Consider the following 18451-nt stretch of genomic DNA (forward strand, 5'->3'; position numbering starts at 1 on the left):
TTTACAGTAGACGAACTACAGCATCTGGGACATGCAGTTAATTTCTATAAATTAATAAAAACCCACAAAACTGGCATGACTCCTTTGGAGCACAGATCAAGAATCGGACAAGCAGGACTGAAGGTAATTTTTATTACAGTCATCAGTTTCTCATTAGAGTGCATACAAATTGTTCATGCGATTAATCGATCAAAAACATCTCAAAGACAAGTGACTGATTCTGTAGACGATCTGGAGCACATGTTCTCATACACATTTGAGTTATTAAAAAGAGACATGAAGCAATAGGAATACAGAAGGCGGTGATAAGATGACTGAAAAAACAGACAGGTGAAAAGGGGTTTACTGAGGCATCACGTCGGTCGGAGTCGGAGGCCAAGGAGCCAGAGGCCAAGCACTCGGAGGCCAAGGAGCCGGAGGCCAAGCACTCGGAGGCCAAGGAGCCGGAGGCCAAGGAGCCGGGCACCCAAAACACACCTTGTAATCTAGACACGGTCCTTCATCCTGCTGAGAATTCACATAGGCGAAGCCCTGCACCTTGTTGTAGAGGAGAGAGACAGATTGACATTTTCCATAAGTCACCTGACACCAGAACCATGTCTCAACTCCAGCAAACACTTAATTCAGAATCCAATCTACAGAACACTAGAACAATCTCAATTACAACAGGTTCTATAAATATCAGCTGTACTGGTTCACAAGGTTTTTGGGACTCACACGCACATTACATTACTCTTGTACTATTAAAGTAAAACACCAATGGACAAGGTGATGTCCTGAATCAGAATCATTATAACCCAGAAAATTAGTTATGTTTAAAACTGCAACTTGGAGAAAACTGTAAAGGAAAACTTACTATTGAAACACTTGTCCAGTGCGTGAGGCTGGAACATCATCCATAGTCTGAGCATCAATGGCTAAAGGCTTGTGGCAGAGCTCATGTAGATATTCTTCTCTCAGGTTGGCCAGTGTTTCATAATCTCCTAATTCACTAGGATTGTCACGATCAAACCACTGAGCATAACAAACTGGAAGAGAGATTTATTACAAAACAGACATTAAGCTGCATGTATACAGTATTAGTTGGCTTGTGATTAGGGTTTGCTTTTCACTGTGCAAAGTTAATGTAGACTATTAGTCTGTACAACATGGTTTAATGCATCAGCTGCAGAGTTTAAAGCTCACTGCTGGGAGGAGGAAAATGTTCTGGAAACACCGGACTCAGAGAAAAGAATCCTGCAATGCAAACAAACAATTTGCCAAGTTAGTGACTCACCCCCACAAAGGACATCTGGCATCAACAACAACATAGTAGATTTGATTGGACTAACCCATGGTAATCAAGAATACACCAAAGATCTAGAATAAAAACACAGATTAAGTTTAAATCCTCAAACTGTAAGTGATACAGAACCAGCAGTCACAACCCAAATAATCCTTGAACAGTTTAAAACCCAATTAAAACTTTTAAATAATCACAGAAGAACACAGAATGAAAATAGAGGACGTCAGTGAAGCTCAAAGAAAAGGAAACTCACCGACACCTTCATGCTGCCTGAGATCTTCACTACTTGTTATTATTACTATTAAATATTTTATCTGCTCACCAGAACCTCACGTTTTTCCAATCTAATCATTCTGAAGGCTTATTTTAAAAAGAGTCTCTTTAAAATAGAACATTTTGATTGGTTCCCAATTTCTGCACGTGACCAAGCTGCAGTGCAATAATGAGCAGCTGTAGATCACTGGTGTAGTTTTTGTGGTTCTTCTTCTTTCTTCTTTTTTTTTTTTATTTTAATCATGGCGATAATAAAAGCAGACCTGCGACTTTAAACTTGTCTACAGAGACATCTAGTGGACAAAAACAACTACTGCAGGTGGTTAAATTACCAATAATGCGCTGTTAATTGTTTTGTCCACTAGATGGCGCTCTTTATATTTGTTTTTTCATATATGGAATTCGGATCAGAAAAACACTAACTAACCGTGTATCCGCCGCTACGGCCTAAATACCCGGATGAGATGGCGGTCTCTGATTTATCCAGACGAGCCTGCGTTGCTTTATGGGACAGGTAGTTTGTGGAAAAGACTACAAAAAGTACTAAAAGTCTTGAGTCTTTCTAATATTCGAATGATGTGTGAATGTGTGACGTGTTCAAATGTGTTATACAATCCCGACCTATTTAAAAACGTTACAACTTATTACACCGACACCTTTACACATCTATTATCATTTATTCGTCTCATCGGGAATTTACTTCCTACTTCTGCGTGACGCAATCAACCTTCGCCTACATCATTGGATCGCGAGACAACGGGAGAAACTCGCGCATGCGCAGATTAATTTTCGAATTTTAGCACGGTGAGCTTCATGGTGTAGCGTCTCGCTGTGAGAGGAAACAATGGCGACTGCGGGAACTGCGGCGACTGCGGCGGGCGGCACGGGCTCGGGAGGATCAACGGCCGGTCAGGGTGGATCCGGTGCTTCGGTAGGCAGAAAAAAGGACGGCGGGCCGTCGGCTAAATTTTGGGAGAGCGCTGAGACGGTTTCTCAACTCGAGACGGTTCGGCTGTGGATCGGAAAACACTACAAAAAGGTTAGCTGGATAATGCTAATGCTAAACTAGCTGCTGTATGTTGGGGGCGGCGTCTCAAATGGACTTCTAGGTCACTACATAGTGTATGTGACTCATTATCTCCGTACATACTGTAGTGCACTTGTACGCGGAGTAGGGAGCGGTTTGGGTTTCGTCCCGGGTTAACCGCGTTAACACAAGTCTGTTAAACCATATATTCTTGTTTTGAGTTGTGAAAATATAGTTTATTTGGCTGTAAACAATGAATATGAATGAATGGTTATTAACAGTAAAAAAGTTCATCTAATTAGTTAAATTATTTACTAAAGCAAGGAGTCTGTTAACCAACGCTGATGATTCATTTGTTAACGCTTTTTGTTTGTTTTTATAGTAATATTGTATATTATATGCATATGTTCTATTGTTTAGATTTTAATAAAAGTCTATTATGATTGTATATAGACAGTATAATAGCAGCAGAATTCGCTAGCTTAGCCAAGTTCTGTTTAATAAATATTCAGTCTTTATTTTACACGAAACTTTATATTTCGTCTTGTTCCAAGAAGTGTCGAACTCTAACAAAGAAAATAATAGTTGTAATTCTGATTATTTTATGCCATGATCCTCTGAAATAATTGGGTTTTTTTTTTAAGTCAGTGGAGCGAAATTAGCACATTGCTAACAACAACTTGGCTTTATCTATCAGTGTTCCGACAGAAGCCCGCCTACTGAGTCGCGATTGGCTACTAGTATCCAACTTCTGTGCTACGATTGGTTGGTTTATTAATATTGATCTAACATTAGCCAATCAGGATTTTGTATTCATGAGATACTAGCTAATCCTTGGTCAGGAGGCGGGATTATTATTATTTTGAATATGGGTGGGGAAAATAACCGTAGCCCACCTGTTTTATTCATTCAGTCATTGTCAAATCACCGTTTTAACAGAAAGAAGATTGACACTGTAAATGTTTTGGCACCCTTCAGATGATCCAACAATGTTAGGTCTCAACGTTATTTATTTCTGTATTAATGCGCTTAATTTTTTATACACTTGTGTATACATGCAGCTGTATAAATTAGCATACACAGCCTTTTGTGTGTTGTTTTTGTGCAGTACGTCCAGCCCGACTCTCCGTCCTGTAAATCATTAGCGGGACTGGTGGTTCAGCTTCTCCAGTTTCAGGAGGACGCGTTCGGACGCAGAGTGAGCAACCCGGCCCTCACCAAACTGCCCGTAAGTCCACACACACGCAGTTATCTTTCAGGCAGGTTCGACTGATCACCTTAATCCTGTCAGTGATGAAATCTGTCTACAGACGTCTTGCAGAAGGAGAATTTGTGAACGTTTTCAGTGACAGTGGAATAAAGGACCGATCAGAAATATCGTTATGAGTCACTGCGTAGTCGCTACGTCTAGATACTGTCCATACTGTGATCAGATTAACCATCCGTGGTCCGTCTCGTGTCTTTAGGCAAAAAGCTTCTTGGACTTCAAAGCTGGTGGAGCTCTGTGTCACATCCTGGGATCTGCTTACAAGTTTAAAAGTGAACAGGGATGGTGAGTTAGGATTTTAAGATGATGAACGTGTGCTGATGTGACTTTTTTTGGGTGGGTTTTTTCTCCTCCATGTTTCTTTCTGTTACTTATCTCACTGTGTGTGTGTGTGTGCTCGTGTGTGCGTGTGTGCTCACTCAGGCGACGGTTCGATCTGCAGAATCCATCCAGGATGGACAGAAATGTTGAAATGTTCATGAATATTGAGAAAACTCTCGCACAGGTAAAATACACACCTGAGATAATCGCATCACAAAAAATAAAATTTTTTAACCTCCTGGATCTAACTTTATTTGTAAACTGTTCATTATAGCGCATATATAACATGATGTATTATATTATAGGTTGTGATAAGATGTGTGTGTTCACTATGTAATGTTACGTCCTGCAGAATAACTGTCTAACTCGGCCAAACGTGTACATCTCATCCGACGTAGACCAAAAACAGGCCAGCAAACTGAAAGACATCATCAAGAGACATCAGGTCAGACGTGAGCTCGGCACGTGTGATGTACGTAAACATTAGAGCCTGGTTCTAATTTGGACACATTTTTCTTTTTCTTTAGGGCTCCATCACTGAGGACAAATCCAAAGCCACACATCTTATCTGTCCATCTCCAGCTCAGACAGAGGAAGGTCAGCTCAAGCACTCCACACACACTCACACACACACTCACACACTCACTGTGGTGTGCTGATTGTGTACTGTCACTGTTTATTGCTGGAGCTTTTACAGTTTAAATGTTTCCCGTATGATCATCTAAACTAACTGTAACAGCTCTGTAGTTATTACAGCTGATTTGTTCACTGATGTGTGTGTGGTTTTGTTTTTTGTCTTTTCAGAGGAGTGGCTGCGTCCCGTCATGCGCAAAGACAAACAGGTGCTGGTTCACTGGGGTAATTATCCCGACAGGTGTGTGTCTCTCTCTTTCTCACACACACACACAAAGCGTGTATTAGAGTTATATTATATATTTCTATATATCATATTGGAAAAAATAAAGAAATTGAAAAAGGAAAAACTAGTGCGTTGCATGTGTAGACTTTCTGCAGGATTCTATAATGAACAACTTTAATTTTATTTGGTGTGCAATACTCATACCAAGTACCACAACCAAGTTTTCCTCCACTGAATGTTATCATTAAGAGACATCCAATAAAAATGTCCTCTTGGGGCAGATGAGGTTCGAGATTGGAATAATTGGCGCATAAACTTGTTATTGTCGTAGAATAAAACATGAAAATATCTTGAGCTTGTGTTAATCACAGACATTATTTCAGGATTTAATAATAAAGTAATATTTGCTTACTACACTGTATTGTGGTGTAATGTACAGCGTAATGCTTCTCCCGGGAGACTATTGTGAATTGACAGTGCCATCTGTTGGTGTAGAAGAGGAAGTTGTTTAGCTGTATTTGTGAGAAAATGGCTTTGTTAGTTTGAGAGCCGAGTTTTCCTTTGAAAAGCAGACTGAGTTTGTTTGTGAAGTGGTATGTTTATTTGTTTAGTTTTGGCACAAATTTAACTCCATAAGCTCGGTCCAAGGTGCTAACTTTTACGGTTTTATCTGTAGCGCTTATGATTTCTGTCCCCGTGCTACACTGACACCTAGTGGACACACCAGAAAATGACACTTTACTGATTTTTATTTTTCAGTTAAACAGTCAGTCTGAATACAACAAATAAAAGTGCTGATTCACTGAAGGGGAAAGGACACAGGGCATGAAAGACTCTTGCGCTTTAGTTGTAGATGAACTTTGACCCGTGAACTGACGAGCCTCAGCCTTGTGAGCCAATTGGGAACAGGAAGACGAGATTAAAAAATAAACAAGAGTTGCTCATTATGAAGTCTAGGTTTACGCATTACTATTTTCTTACTGCTGTTTAACACATTTGTAGCAATAAATATATAAAATGTCAGTCTCGTCCTCTGACACATACACTAGGGCTTTATTTTTCCCCTTCACCTGCTAGGATTTTCTTGCTAGCAGTGTTGGCCCCCCTGGGCAGGTGAATGAGATTCTGACTGCACGCTGCGCCATTTGAACTCCCTCTGATAGATTTAGAACGACACTGGTATCAACACACCTCATATTTTGGGTTTATTGTGTGTGCAGTTATGATACCTGGGTTTCCACCAGCGATGTGGACGGTGAAATTGAGGATCCTCCGAGCTCGGAGAAACCGTGGAGGGTGAGAAGATTGGCATAATGTTCTGTCAGACTATAATAATAATAATAATAATGTTCTTCCAATCACGTTTGTTTATTTTTTGGATGTTACCTGCTCCAGGTGCACACCAAATGGGTCCTGGACACGGACGCGTTTAACGAGTGGATGAACGAGGAAGATTATGAAGTAGACGAGAACAGGAAGCCGGTCAATTTCCGCCAGCGCATCTTCCCTAAAGAGGAGGAGGTAAGCTAACACCGCTAACTCGACCGCTCAGGTCTGCGTCACCCATCTGTATCACCCCCACACTCTCCACCCTTCCTCCTCCTCATCCTCCTCCTCTTTTCGCCCTGCTGTGTGTGAAACCGTTCCATTCTCTCGTTCATTTTCGCATTCTCTCGCTCTTTCTCTCATCCTTCATCCCGTTGCCGTGGTTACTGATCAGTCTTCCCGTACACCTGATCGTAAGGAGCGAAAGTCTCTGGGCGGAGGGAAGAAGAGGCGGCGCTCCCCGTCCCCCCCGAGCACCCCCGCAGAATCCCGCAAGAAGGGCAGCAAGAGAGGGTACTTACACACACACACACACACACACACACACAAAGGGTTAAGAGTGTGTTCCAAATCGTTCTCACACTCGTCTCTGCGGTTTCAGGAGCTCCGGGCCGCACTGGAAGCGCAGAGGTCATCGTGACGATGATGAGCAGGATGAAGATCTCACCAAAGACATGGAGGATCCGTCTCCTGTTCCGGGAATGGAGGAGGTTTCTCTGCCCAAAAATGGTTAACTAACACACACACACACACACACACACATACACACAAACACAACTTCTGAGGGAATTTTGAGGGATTATTTATTTATCTGGGTTTTTTTTTTCCTGCAGTTAATCAGAAGAAGGACAGCGAGAACGCGCCGGTTAAAGGAGGAACCATGGCTGATCTGGGTAAGAGCGCCCCCTGTCTGTATACATCAGTAAAATAATAAAGAAAAAGTCAATTATCTTACAATGTTTACATAAAATAAATTATTTCATAATGATGAAGAATAATCTGATCTTCTGTACTGACAGGAATAATGTTCAGTTTCTCTCTCTCTCTCTCTCTCTCTCTCTCTCTCTCTCTCTGTCTCTCAGATGAACAGGAAGACAGCTCTGTGGGTTCTGGGGGGAAGGTAAGACATTTTATCGTGTGTGTGTGTGTGTGTGTGTGTGTGTGTGTGTGAGGCTCAGTCCACTGTTCAGTGTGTGAAACTGATGTGGTATAGCGATAAACTGTACTACCTTCATCAGCAACGGATGTAAACAATTTTGTGTGTGTGTGCGCGTGTGCATGTACACGCGTGTGTGAGACAGGATGATGATGAACAGAGTAAAACGGAGGTAAACCGTCTGATGGACTCTGGCGAGGATAACGTGACGGAGCAAACGCATCACATCATCATTCCCAGCTACTCCGCCTGGTTCGACTACAACTCGTAAGAGCTTCTGTCTCACACATCCTGTGTGTGTGTGTGTGTGTGTGTGTGTGTGTGTGTGTGTGTGTTGGAGCCAAGACTAATAAATTAATACTTATTAGGGCTACTGATAATAAAACTCTAAAAGGAGTTGTGTTTTTTTCTTTTTTTTTAATAAAACTATTTACATTCTGATTGTTTAGTATTTCAGTATTTATTATAAAAATGTGATTTTATTAACATAAAAGTGAAATCATTTTTGTAGACCTTTTAAATAACGGCTCATCAAACAGTTTATTATATCCGACGCCACTTCTGTATATGGCCCTGCCTCTGTTTCTGATCGAATTTATCGTAGAAAGCGTTTAACTGCATTTACTGCAGGTGATGTGCACATGAGCGCCCCCTGCTGCTCAATTTATCACTGCGATTTCCACCAATAATATATTACTCTGATAATAGCAACTGCTTTTTAGAATTTTTATTTTATTTAAGTGTGTATCGTGTGTGTGTGTGTGTGTACACGCGTGTGTGTGTGTGTCCAGGATTCATGAAATAGAGAGACGAGCCTTGCCCGAGTTCTTCAATGGAAAAAACAAGTCTAAATCCCCCGAGATGTAAGTTTCGTTTCATTTCATTCATCTTTCAGTAAGACCGTGTTCTAGTTTTCACTTTAAATCATTTCCTAAAATCCAGATCAGAAATGCTAAGTCACTAAAATAACTTTATTGATGTATTTATTGATTTGTTCATTGATTGCACTTTTTTAAATGGAATATGAATTATTCCAAGATGGCATGCCATGTCTCTATCTAACAGTTAGTTTGTTTGTTTGTTTGTTTTTGTTTAGATATCTAGCGTATCGTAACTTCATGATCGATACGTACCGGTTGAACCCTCAGGAATACCTCACTTCCACTTCCTGCAGACGCAACCTCACTGGAGACGTGTGTGCTGTCATGAGGTGTGCACACACACACACACACACACACACACACACACACAGTCGCTCTGGTTGTATGGAAGGATCGCATTAATATGGTGTGTGTTGTTATTCCTCAGGGTGCACGCGTTTCTGGAGCAGTGGGGTCTCGTTAACTATCAGGTGGATGCGGAGAGCAGGCCGATGCCCATGGGTCCTCCACCCACACCACACTTTAACGTCCTGGCTGATACACCGTCAGGCCTCGTCCCTCTACACCACCGCCCTCCGCAGGTCAGCGTCCACACACTGTTCCTGTTAATACTGAGCTGTCGGTGTATAAACTGCGTTAAGTGACCTTTACACGACATTACGTGACCTGTTGTGTGTTTAATTGGCGAGTAAACGATGAGGTATTTTTTTATGCCCTTTATGTTCCTGTGTGTCAGGTTCCTTCAGCTCAGCAGATGCTCAGCTTCCCAGAGAAAGGCAAAGAAAAACCCACAGACCTGCAGAACTTTGGCCTCAGGACAGATATGTACTCCAAGAAGAACCCTAAGGTGAGCTCCTGGACCGTTAACTCATATAAACGTGTCTCTGGGAAAGTGAGCGCCTGAGCTCTTGGATTAAATTAATTGTGTGTGTGTGTGTGTGTGTGTGTGTGTGTGTTTTCTCCAGAGTAAAGGAGGAAGCGGTGCACGAGATTGGACCGAGCAAGAAACTCTGCTGTTATTAGAGGTGACATTATAAAAAAATCACACTGCCGAGTTTCTCTACTGTGTGTGTGTGTGTGTGTGTGTGTGTGTGAGAGAGATCATTGATCTTTTGGGCTGCTTTGGGTGATGATTTCTTTGTTTTAGGTTCTGATGAATGCTTTTCGGTCTGCTCTAGGCTCTGGAGATGTACAAGGACGACTGGAACAAGGTTTCTGAGCACGTTGGCAGCCGGACGCAGGACGAGTGTATCCTTCACTTCCTGCGTCTGCCCATCGAGGACCCGTACCTGGAGAGTTCGGAGGCGTCTCTCGGACCCCTCGCCTATCAGCCTGTCCCCTTCAGCCAATCAGGAAACCCCGTCATGAGCACTGTGGCCTTCCTCGCATCCGTGGTGGACCCTAGAGTGGCTGCGGCTGCCGCTAAGGCTGCTCTCGGTGTGTGTGTGTGTGTGTGTGTGTGTGTGTGATACTATACTATATAGTAAGAATGTGATTTTAACATTAATGTGATTTATAATTGTTTAAATTTGCACTGTTGTGTGTGTGTGTGTGTGTGTGTGTTTATATATTATATTATATTATAAATATAAATAATATATATAGAGGAGTTCTCCCGCGTGAGGGAGGAGGTCCCAGCCGAGCTGGTTGAAGCTCATGTGAAGAAAGTTCAGGAGGCAGCAAAGAGCACGGGGAAAGTCGACCCCTCCTACGGCCTGGAGAGCAGCGGCATCGCGGGAACCGCGCCGGACGAACCGGAGAAAACCGGTACTGATATTATTCTCCTCCTCACTGAGAACGCAGTATGTGTGGTGATACTGTGCACACTGATGTATGAGCTATGGCTTCACACTCCAGGTGTGTTCGAGGAAGATTTAAGTCGTACTGGAGTGCAGGTATTGTTACTTAAATATCTGGTGCTGCTCTGTTACACCAGTCGTCTCCAGCAGAGGGCGTCATCTGTACTATGTAAAAATGTGCCCAAGTGATTACTGCTCAAATACCTTATAAATCTTTACAGTTACAAAACCACCAGCGTAGTAAGATTGCACACTTGATGATGATGATGATGATGATGATGATTTATTTTTTGGGATGTGGCGGTGTGTGTTTCTCAGAACCCACAGAAACGGAGAAGGTGGAGACGGAGTCAGAGTCTCAGCAGGGAGAGAAGGTGAGCGAAGTCACGGCTGATTTAACGCTCGTCTAGTGCACTCAAACCAATACGAGGTCGTTTTTATTTATGAACGTTAGCGCCAGGCACTTTGACTATATATAATAATAAACTTATTATATATAGCAGACTAAGTGTCTGAAAATAAATACTGTGCCAGTCGATATTCTCTATCGTTTTGCTTCGAAATGTCTCGATATGGATGTAATTTAATTAATAAAAAAGATAATAAAAAAAAATTTGTTAACGTTGCCGTCCGCCATGTTTATTTTTCTTCTGTGTTCTATCTCCATCTCGCGTTGGCGAGTGCAAGCTGGCTGTCTGTTCGAAATCAGAGTGCATTGTGGGTATAAATGTAGGGAATGAAGTTGTTCACTCAGAATTTGGACACCACTACAAAATGGCCGACACCCGATAAAGTGCACTATATAGGAGATAGGGAGCGGTTTCAGGCACAGCATGAGTCTCTGTAAAATGTTCCTTTATTTTCATATGGTGTGTGTGCGTGTGTGTGCGTGTCACAGACGGAGTGTAAGGACGAGACGGAGAAAGCGAGCGAGGCAGGAGAGAAACCGGCAGAGGGGGAGAAGGTGAAGAGCGAGGCAGTGGAGAAACCTGAGGGTGAGGAAGAGGAGGGTGACGGAGGAGAGATGAAGGAAGCGAGTGCTGCTGACGGTAACGCTCGCACTTTAATCTGAACTAGTGTCCAAGAGTTTAGTGAATTTTTAAATGGTGCTTAAAGAAATAACAGAATAAAATGGAGAAGTCGTAGTTATGGAAACGGAGCCGGGTTTTTTTAAAAATTAAAAATCTGTGTGCTAACGAGTATTTATTTATCTGTTTAGTGTGCATGAGAGTTGTGGATGTACCCTGATGATGGTGTGTGTGTGTGTGTGTGTGATGTGTGTGTGATGTGATGTCGCTCTTTTGATGACCTCAGAGAAAGAGAAGGAGGAGGCGATGGAGGTGACTGAAGGAGGAAAGGAGGGAGAGGAGGAGGAAGAGTCGACAGAAGAGGGCAAGAAGAAGTTGGAGCTCGATATCGGAGAGGGAAACATCGCCACTGCTGCGGCTGCCGCTCTCGCCTCCGCTGCCACCAAGGCTAAGGTACACACACACACACACACACACACACACACACACACACTTCTAACAGTTCACAAACATTAACGAATGAACACGAGTACGAATGAAACCGAAAGAAAACTCTAGAAAGTGTTGGAGCGTACCATCTGGACGTGTCTCTCGAGCAGGGTGGAGCAGAAATCCCTGAGGTGTTTATAAACGTACCTGTTTGTGGGCGTACACGTCCCTCTCCCTTTCAGCACTTGGCAGCAGTGGAGGAGAGGAAGATCAAGTCCCTGGTGGCGCTGCTGGTGGAGACGCAGATGAAGAAGTTAGAGATTAAACTGCGTCACTTCGAGGAGCTGGAGACCATCATGGACCGAGAGAAAGAGGCGGTGAGGCTCAAACATCTCTGCTCTCGCTCTTTCTGATCAGCAATAATGTTTAAATATGGTGGTGAAACTCTCTCTCGCGCTCTCTCTCGCGCTCTCTCGCGCGCTCTCTCTCGCGCTCTCTACAGCTGGAGTTGCAGAGGCAGCAGTTGCTGACTGAGAGGCAGGCGTTCCACATGGAGCAGCTAAAGTATGCGGAGATGAAAGCACGCCAGCAGATGGAGCAACAGGCGGCAGCAGCGGCGGCCGCAGCTCAGCATGGACAGCTAGCCCCGCCCTCTCAACATGGAGCTCCGCCTCCCTCGCACGGTGCACCTCCCCCATCTCATATCCCTCCTGCAGGTATACACCCTGGGCCCGGATATCCCACAATGCACCACCCCATGGGACCTCACCATCCTCCACAGACAGGTCAGCACGCGCACACACACACGCGCACACACACTCTCATTCTCTTCTAAACACACCCGTGACATTTATAAATTCAAAGACATTCAGCATCACTGTAGACTTCAGGCTCTGTTTACCCAGAATGCACTGTGTGTGTGCGCAGGTCCGATGGTTGGACCAGGGCAGCCCATGCCTGGCCGTATGATGCCCGGTGCCCCCCCTGGCGCGTTGCCCCCTATGATGAGCTCCAGACATCCCGGAGCCCCGAACGGCATGTGTGAGTGTTTACACCATTACCCCACAGTGCTGCTGAATCCTGCACTGTGATTGGTCAGAAGGTGTTGATTAATTCTCTATAACAGCAGCTCTGACCGTAACGCCGGTTTATATTAATGTTATCGTTTCTATAGTAACCGCTTGTCCACAGGGACGTGATGTAATGTGTGTAAACGGGTTCTTCGGGATCCTAACTATCATTTATTTCACCCTTGCAGACCCTGGCCCCCTTCCTCCTCCTCCTCCGTCTTCTGCACAGCCTGATGCGATTCCGTCGGCTCCAGTGACCTCACTTCCTGTCCGCCCACCTGAAAACTAACACGCCCACACAGACACACACTCGCGTGTCTCTTCTCTTTAATGCAGCTCCTGATATAGATCTGCTCTCACACCTTTACTGACCACACACACTCACACTCGGAGGTTCTCTCTCCCTTCTCTTACGTGTGTGTGTGTGTGTGTGTGTGTGTGTGTGTGTGTGTGTGTGTGTGTCACTCTCTCTCACACACACAGACCTTGTGCTACTGATACACACTGTACACTGTTAACTCGGAGCTTGGAAACAGCTTCTACCCCTGCTCTCTGTGTGTGTGTGTGTGTGTGTGTGTGTGTGTGTGTTTGCGTTTGTGTGTCAGGTTGAGCTTCTTTTCTTCCTTATGTCTTAGAATCTACCTCTCTGCTGGACTGTGTGTGTGTTTTATGAAACTCTCTGGCTTGTAACACATATATACACACACACACACACACACACACCTCTATTACAGTGTATGTGTGTGTTTGGCCTTTAGAGCTCCTGAGCTCCTAATATAGTTCTGCTTCACTCTACCTCTGTCTCTACTACCTCTCTCTCTCTCTCTCTCTCTCTCTCTCTCTCTCTCTCTCTCTCTCTCTAATTTCTTTCTCCCCTGGTTTCCCTTTATCGCTGTCATCTGTATCTCGTTCTCTTTTGCGCTCTCCTTTATTTAAATTTTCTCTCACATACTAGCACTCTGCCTCTCTCTCTCTCTCTCTCTCTCTCACACTCTCTCTCTCTCTCTCTCTCTCTCTCTCTCTCTCTCACACTCTCTCTCTCTCTCTCTCTCTCTCTCTCTCTCTCTCTCTCTCACACTCTCTCTCTCTCTCTCTCACACACTCTCTCTCTCTCTCTCTCTCTCTCTCTCTCTCTCTCTCTCTCTCTCTGCCCGTGTGACTGCTGCGTTACTGCTGTGTGGAGGTTGGTTTTTATCCTCCTTTTCCTCAGGTGATCTCTTTTCCCACGTTACACTACTCTCTCTCACTCATATACATACACACACACACACAGAGTTACACACTTGTGTAGAGCTTCCACACTGTACTGTTCTGTAACACAGGATCCCCCCCCCCCCCGCTTCATGACCATGTATGAGTTTAAGCGTGATGACGATGACGATGATGATGATGATGATGTATTTTTAAGAGAATAAACTTTGTGTAGACGCCTCTGTTCCTGGCACATTGAGCTTTTTATCATGTAAGTGGTACTGAAACCCTGAAATAAACTGCTGTGGCCCTTTTTATACGCACACGTCTGTACTTTATCTTCCTGTTTGAGAACACACACCTGCTCAGCATTTCCCCGAGTCCTCGAACACCCTGGTCTGTGATTGAGGGCACAATAACGTGCGTGGCTCGTTGTCGCTACGACAAACGTGAGACTAGGTCGTGCTGCTGGAGAACTCCAGAGCGTCAGTTTTTATCAGGTTAACAGTAACGTGAAGGAAGATGAACACCGGGCTTTATTTATGGGGCTGGAGACGAAGGGGGTTCTTCCTGAATCATTCGTACGAGTGTACAAAGAAATTTGGTTTTCTTGGAAATCCCATAAATTCAGAACAAATGTTGGTATCACGCTGATCGTCTCCGCTGGTGGAGGACTCAGCACTCGCTAATATTATTATTATTATTATTATTATCATTTCAAATAACTGCTTTTATTCTGCAAAACAAGTAGAACTTGATGCCAATGGTGTTGACTGGGACGCCTCCACCGCTAGCAAGTCTGATCAAGTCTGATCCGTTCAGAGATTTGACCTTGCTGTGATTTTGACCCTGTTAGGATCAATTCCTAAATCTGATCACGTCCTCAGCTGATAATTCCACAATAATAAATCCTACAAATATTCAACCTAACCTTCTTGGGATCTGAACGAGAATCTCGGACGGACGGACGGACAACCCGAAATCCCAGACCGCGTCTCCGTCACCTAGAGGCGGAGCTGTGAAATATCTTTTTAAGGATATTTAAACACAACGAGCTTGTTGCTAAGCAACAAAGTAAAATGTTGATTCTAATGATAAAATTACAGCACGGACACCTTTCTTCGCTTTTAAGACTGTTACTTTAGCTCCTGATCAAACCGCACACGTGAGATCAGATCAGCATCCAGCTGGAACACGAGCCATACTTCGCGTGTTCAAGTCTGAGAGGTTTGTAAAATTACATTATTTAAAATTCGTCCTTATCTGCCATTTTGCAGCACTGCCTTCTGGGTAAGCTGTGGTGGTGATGATTCTGGCTCGGTTCCTCTACTGACACACTTCATCTGAGCTGATAAAGTAATGGAACGTCCCTGGAAGTGGACGAGTCCGAGTTAAAAGCGGTGTTGGAACACGGCCCAGGCTGAAATGCTTTTTATGGCTTGTGTTTTGATCTCGCTCTGCGTGGCGTCGTTAATCAGAGACGGAATTAAAACTCCACTACTGGTCACTTTCAGGACGCGGTGTCCTTCCCTGCTCTAATGGACTTCCTCGTTCTGCTGGTTTCCTTCTTCGGTTCTTATGTTGCTATTCTGATGTTTTTCTGTATGTGTCTGATCTCAGTCTAATCTCAGCTCTACAGTCTAGTGGGGAACTAAATGTGTTTGCTTCATAGCATTCATAAACGCTTAGGTGCCTTCAACATCAAGTGATGTGGAAGAGACCTTCTACTACTTTATAACCTGAATATAAACAAAAAACAGTGACGGTTCATGTGAGCTGCACAGAGTGTGTGTGTGTGTGTGTGTGTGTGTGTGTGTGTGTGTGTGTGTGTGAGAGAGAGAGAGAGAGAGAGAGGAAATATGGGTTATTTAGCCTGTGTGAATTTAACTGTAACGTGTCGCTCACCAAACGTCTCGTCTGCTGGACCACAGCATCTCTGAACGAGTTTCCATAGAAACAGAGAGTGTGTGTGTGTGTGCGCGCGCATTATTTGTGCAATATAAAACAGGACATAGATATTAATTCCAATCGATACACGGGTAGGCTGAGAGACAGACAGGTAGACAAATACATGGACTGGAAGACAGACAGGTAGACCGAGAGACAGAGGAGTACTTATATCACACACTTTCTGTCAAACTGTCAATCAAAGTAGTGTGTGCTGGTTTATGACCCTTTGTGCTTCCCGGGCCGACATTTCTGTAGGTAACCTAATTTATGAGCGGGGTGGGGGGGTGACACTAGGGTCTCTCATTTCAGCAGGTCCTCTTGGTGAATACACAGCGCTCCTCTAGGGGGATTAGGATTAGGATTAGTATTAGGATTAGTATTAGGATTAGGATTAGTATTAGGATTAGGATTAGTATTAGGATTAGTATTAGTATTAGGATTAGTATTAGGATTAGTATTAGGATTAGGATTAGTATTAGTATTAGGATTAGGATTAGGATTAGTATTAGTATTAGGATTAGTATTAGTATTAGGATTAGTATTAGTATTAGGATTAGGATTAGTATTAGGATTAGGATTAGTATTAGGATTAGTATTAGGATTAGTATTAGGATTAGTATTAGTATTAGGATTAGGATTAGTATTAGTATTAGGATTAGGATTAGTATTAGGATTAGTATTAGGATTAGGATTAGTATTAGTATTAGGATTAGGATTAGGATTAGTATTAGTATTAGGATTAGTATTAGTATTAGGATTAGGATTAGGATTAGTATTAGGATTAGGATTAGTATTAGGATTAGTATTAGGATTAGTATTAGTATTAGGATTAGGATTAGTATTAGGATTAGTATTAGGATTAGTATTAGTATTAGGATTAGTATTAGGATTAGGATTAGTATTAGTATTAGGATTAGTATTAGGATTAGGATTAGTATTAGTATTAGGATTAGTATTAGGATTAGGATTAGGATTAGTATTAGGATTAGTATTAGGATTAGGATTAGTATTAGTATTAGGATTAGTATTAGGATTAGTATTAGTATTAGGATTAGTATTAGGATTAGTATTAGGATTAGTATTAGTATTAGTATTAGGATTAGTATTAGGATTAGGATTAGGATTAGTATTAGGATTAGTATTAGGATTAGGATTAGGATTAGTATTAGGATTAGGATTAGTATTAGTATTAGGATTAGTATTAGTATTAGGATTAGGATTAGGATTAGTATTAGTATTAGGATTAGTATTAGGATTAGTATTAGGATTAGGATTAGTATTAGTATTAGGATTAGTATTAGGATTAGTATTAGGATTAGGATTAGTATTAGGATTAGTATTAGGATTAGTATTAGTATTAGTATTAGGATTAGGATTAGTATTAGTATTAGGATTAGTATTAGGATTAGTATTAGTATTAGGATTAGGATTAGTATTAGTATTAGTATTAGGATTAGTATTAGGATTAGGATTAGTATTAGTATTAGTATTAGGATTAGTATTAGGATTAGTATTAGGATTAGGATTAGTATTAGTATTAGGATTAGTATTAGGATTAGTATTAGGATTAGGATTAGTATTAGTATTAGGATTAGGATTAGTATTAGTATTAGGATTAGGATTAGTATTAGGATTAGTATTAGGATTAGGATTAGTATTAGTATTAGGATTAGGATTAGGATTAGTATTAGTATTAGGATTAGTATTAGTATTAGGATTAGGATTAGGATTAGTATTAGGATTAGGATTAGTATTAGGATTAGTATTAGGATTAGTATTAGTATTAGGATTAGGATTAGTATTAGGATTAGTATTAGGATTAGGATTAGTATTAGTATTAGGATTAGTATTAGGATTAGGATTAGTATTAGTATTAGGATTAGTATTAGGATTAGGATTAGTATTAGTATTAGGATTAGTATTAGGATTAGGATTAGGATTAGTATTAGGATTAGTATTAGGATTAGGATTAGTATTAGTATTAGGATTAGTATTAGGATTAGTATTAGTATTAGGATTAGTATTAGGATTAGTATTAGGATTAGTATTAGTATTAGGATTAGGATTAGGATTAGGATTAGTATTAGGATTAGGATTAGGATTAGTATTAGGATTAGGATTAGTATTAGGATTAGTATTAGGATTAGGATTAGGATTAGGATCACACAGATCACACATTCAGAACAGTGTTACAGAGGTCATAACTGTACACGACTCGACTGCCAGCCAGCGGCAACACGGGACGTCAAACCATCGACACATCTTACGTATTTAGCGACGGCTCTGTGTAAGTATCCTCGTTACTGAACCATTTTCTGGAAACTTCTTTATAGTTGAAACAAAACGCACGATTCTTTTAACCAGCACTTTTAAACGTTTCTAAACGTAAAAGGTTTATGTTTAGAAGGTATGTAAAAACGTTTTTTACACTTCTTTGGCCATATCGATGGTTCATCTGTTTTATTTCAGTAAATGTTTCTTCAGAGTCTCGCCGTTCTCCCAAACACCTAATCACCGGGTTTCTCATTTATTTCACAAGCAAACATTCTGCTCATACGTTCACATTCAACCCTCATGCTTTTTCTAACA

The 18451-nt window shown here is 42.1% G+C and overlaps 1 protein-coding gene and 1 long non-coding RNA gene across 4 annotated transcripts; one reads left to right on the top strand and one right to left on the bottom strand.

The window, feature by feature from the left end:
* Positions 1-36: 36 nt before the first annotated feature.
* On the bottom strand, positions 37-1694 carry LOC128599845 (uncharacterized). Of its 2 annotated transcripts, XR_008384476.1 has the most exons (4): positions 1539-1560; positions 1332-1359; positions 857-1236; positions 37-537 (listed from the first exon to the last, which is right to left on the bottom strand). It is a non-coding gene; the product is annotated as an uncharacterized LOC128599845 (long non-coding RNA). The 2 variants fall into 2 exon arrangements; XR_008384475.1 differs by having other exon boundaries at positions 857-1028; positions 1186-1694.
* Positions 1695-2314: 620 nt separating this feature from the next.
* On the top strand, positions 2315-14235 carry smarcc1a (SWI/SNF related, matrix associated, actin dependent regulator of chromatin, subfamily c, member 1a). Of its 2 annotated transcripts, none has more exons than XM_053611842.1 (28): positions 2315-2597; positions 3694-3813; positions 4052-4137; positions 4276-4357; positions 4526-4618; positions 4701-4770; positions 4978-5047; positions 6253-6328; positions 6428-6553; positions 6753-6871; positions 6960-7087; positions 7192-7251; positions 7441-7478; positions 7660-7781; positions 8306-8377; positions 8611-8724; positions 8823-8976; positions 9132-9242; positions 9361-9420; positions 9574-9832; positions 10001-10162; positions 10513-10568; positions 11093-11243; positions 11509-11675; positions 11894-12028; positions 12154-12436; positions 12579-12692; positions 12910-14235. In XM_053611842.1, exons 1-28 carry the CDS (start codon positions 2403-2405, stop codon positions 13008-13010), a joined length of 3324 nt encoding a protein of 1107 aa, XP_053467817.1. In that variant the 5' UTR covers positions 2315-2402; the 3' UTR covers positions 13011-14235. The 2 variants fall into 2 exon arrangements, with proteins under 2 accessions (XP_053467817.1, XP_053467818.1); XM_053611843.1 differs by having other exon boundaries at positions 2315-2489.
* The last annotated feature ends 4216 nt before the right edge of the window (positions 14236-18451 follow it).

This window comes from Ictalurus furcatus, chromosome 23 (genome assembly GCF_023375685.1).
Source record: "Ictalurus furcatus strain D&B chromosome 23, Billie_1.0, whole genome shotgun sequence".
NCBI classification, from domain to species: Eukaryota; Metazoa; Chordata; class Actinopteri; order Siluriformes; family Ictaluridae; genus Ictalurus; species Ictalurus furcatus.

What these genes read in the sequence shown, in the direction of transcription:
- smarcc1a (XM_053611842.1), top strand. Translation starts at nt 2,403, where the DNA reads ATGGCGACTGCGGGAACTGCGGCGACTGCGGCGGGCGGCACGGGCTCG. An exon ending in AAACTCTGCTGTTATTAGAG is followed by an intron (nt 9,421 to 9,573) that starts GTGACATTATAA and finishes GGTCTGCTCTAG; the next exon opens with GCTCTGGAGATGTACAAGGA. An exon ending in TGCCGCTAAGGCTGCTCTCG is followed by an intron (nt 9,833 to 10,000) that starts GTGTGTGTGTGT and finishes TAATATATATAG; the next exon opens with AGGAGTTCTCCCGCGTGAGG.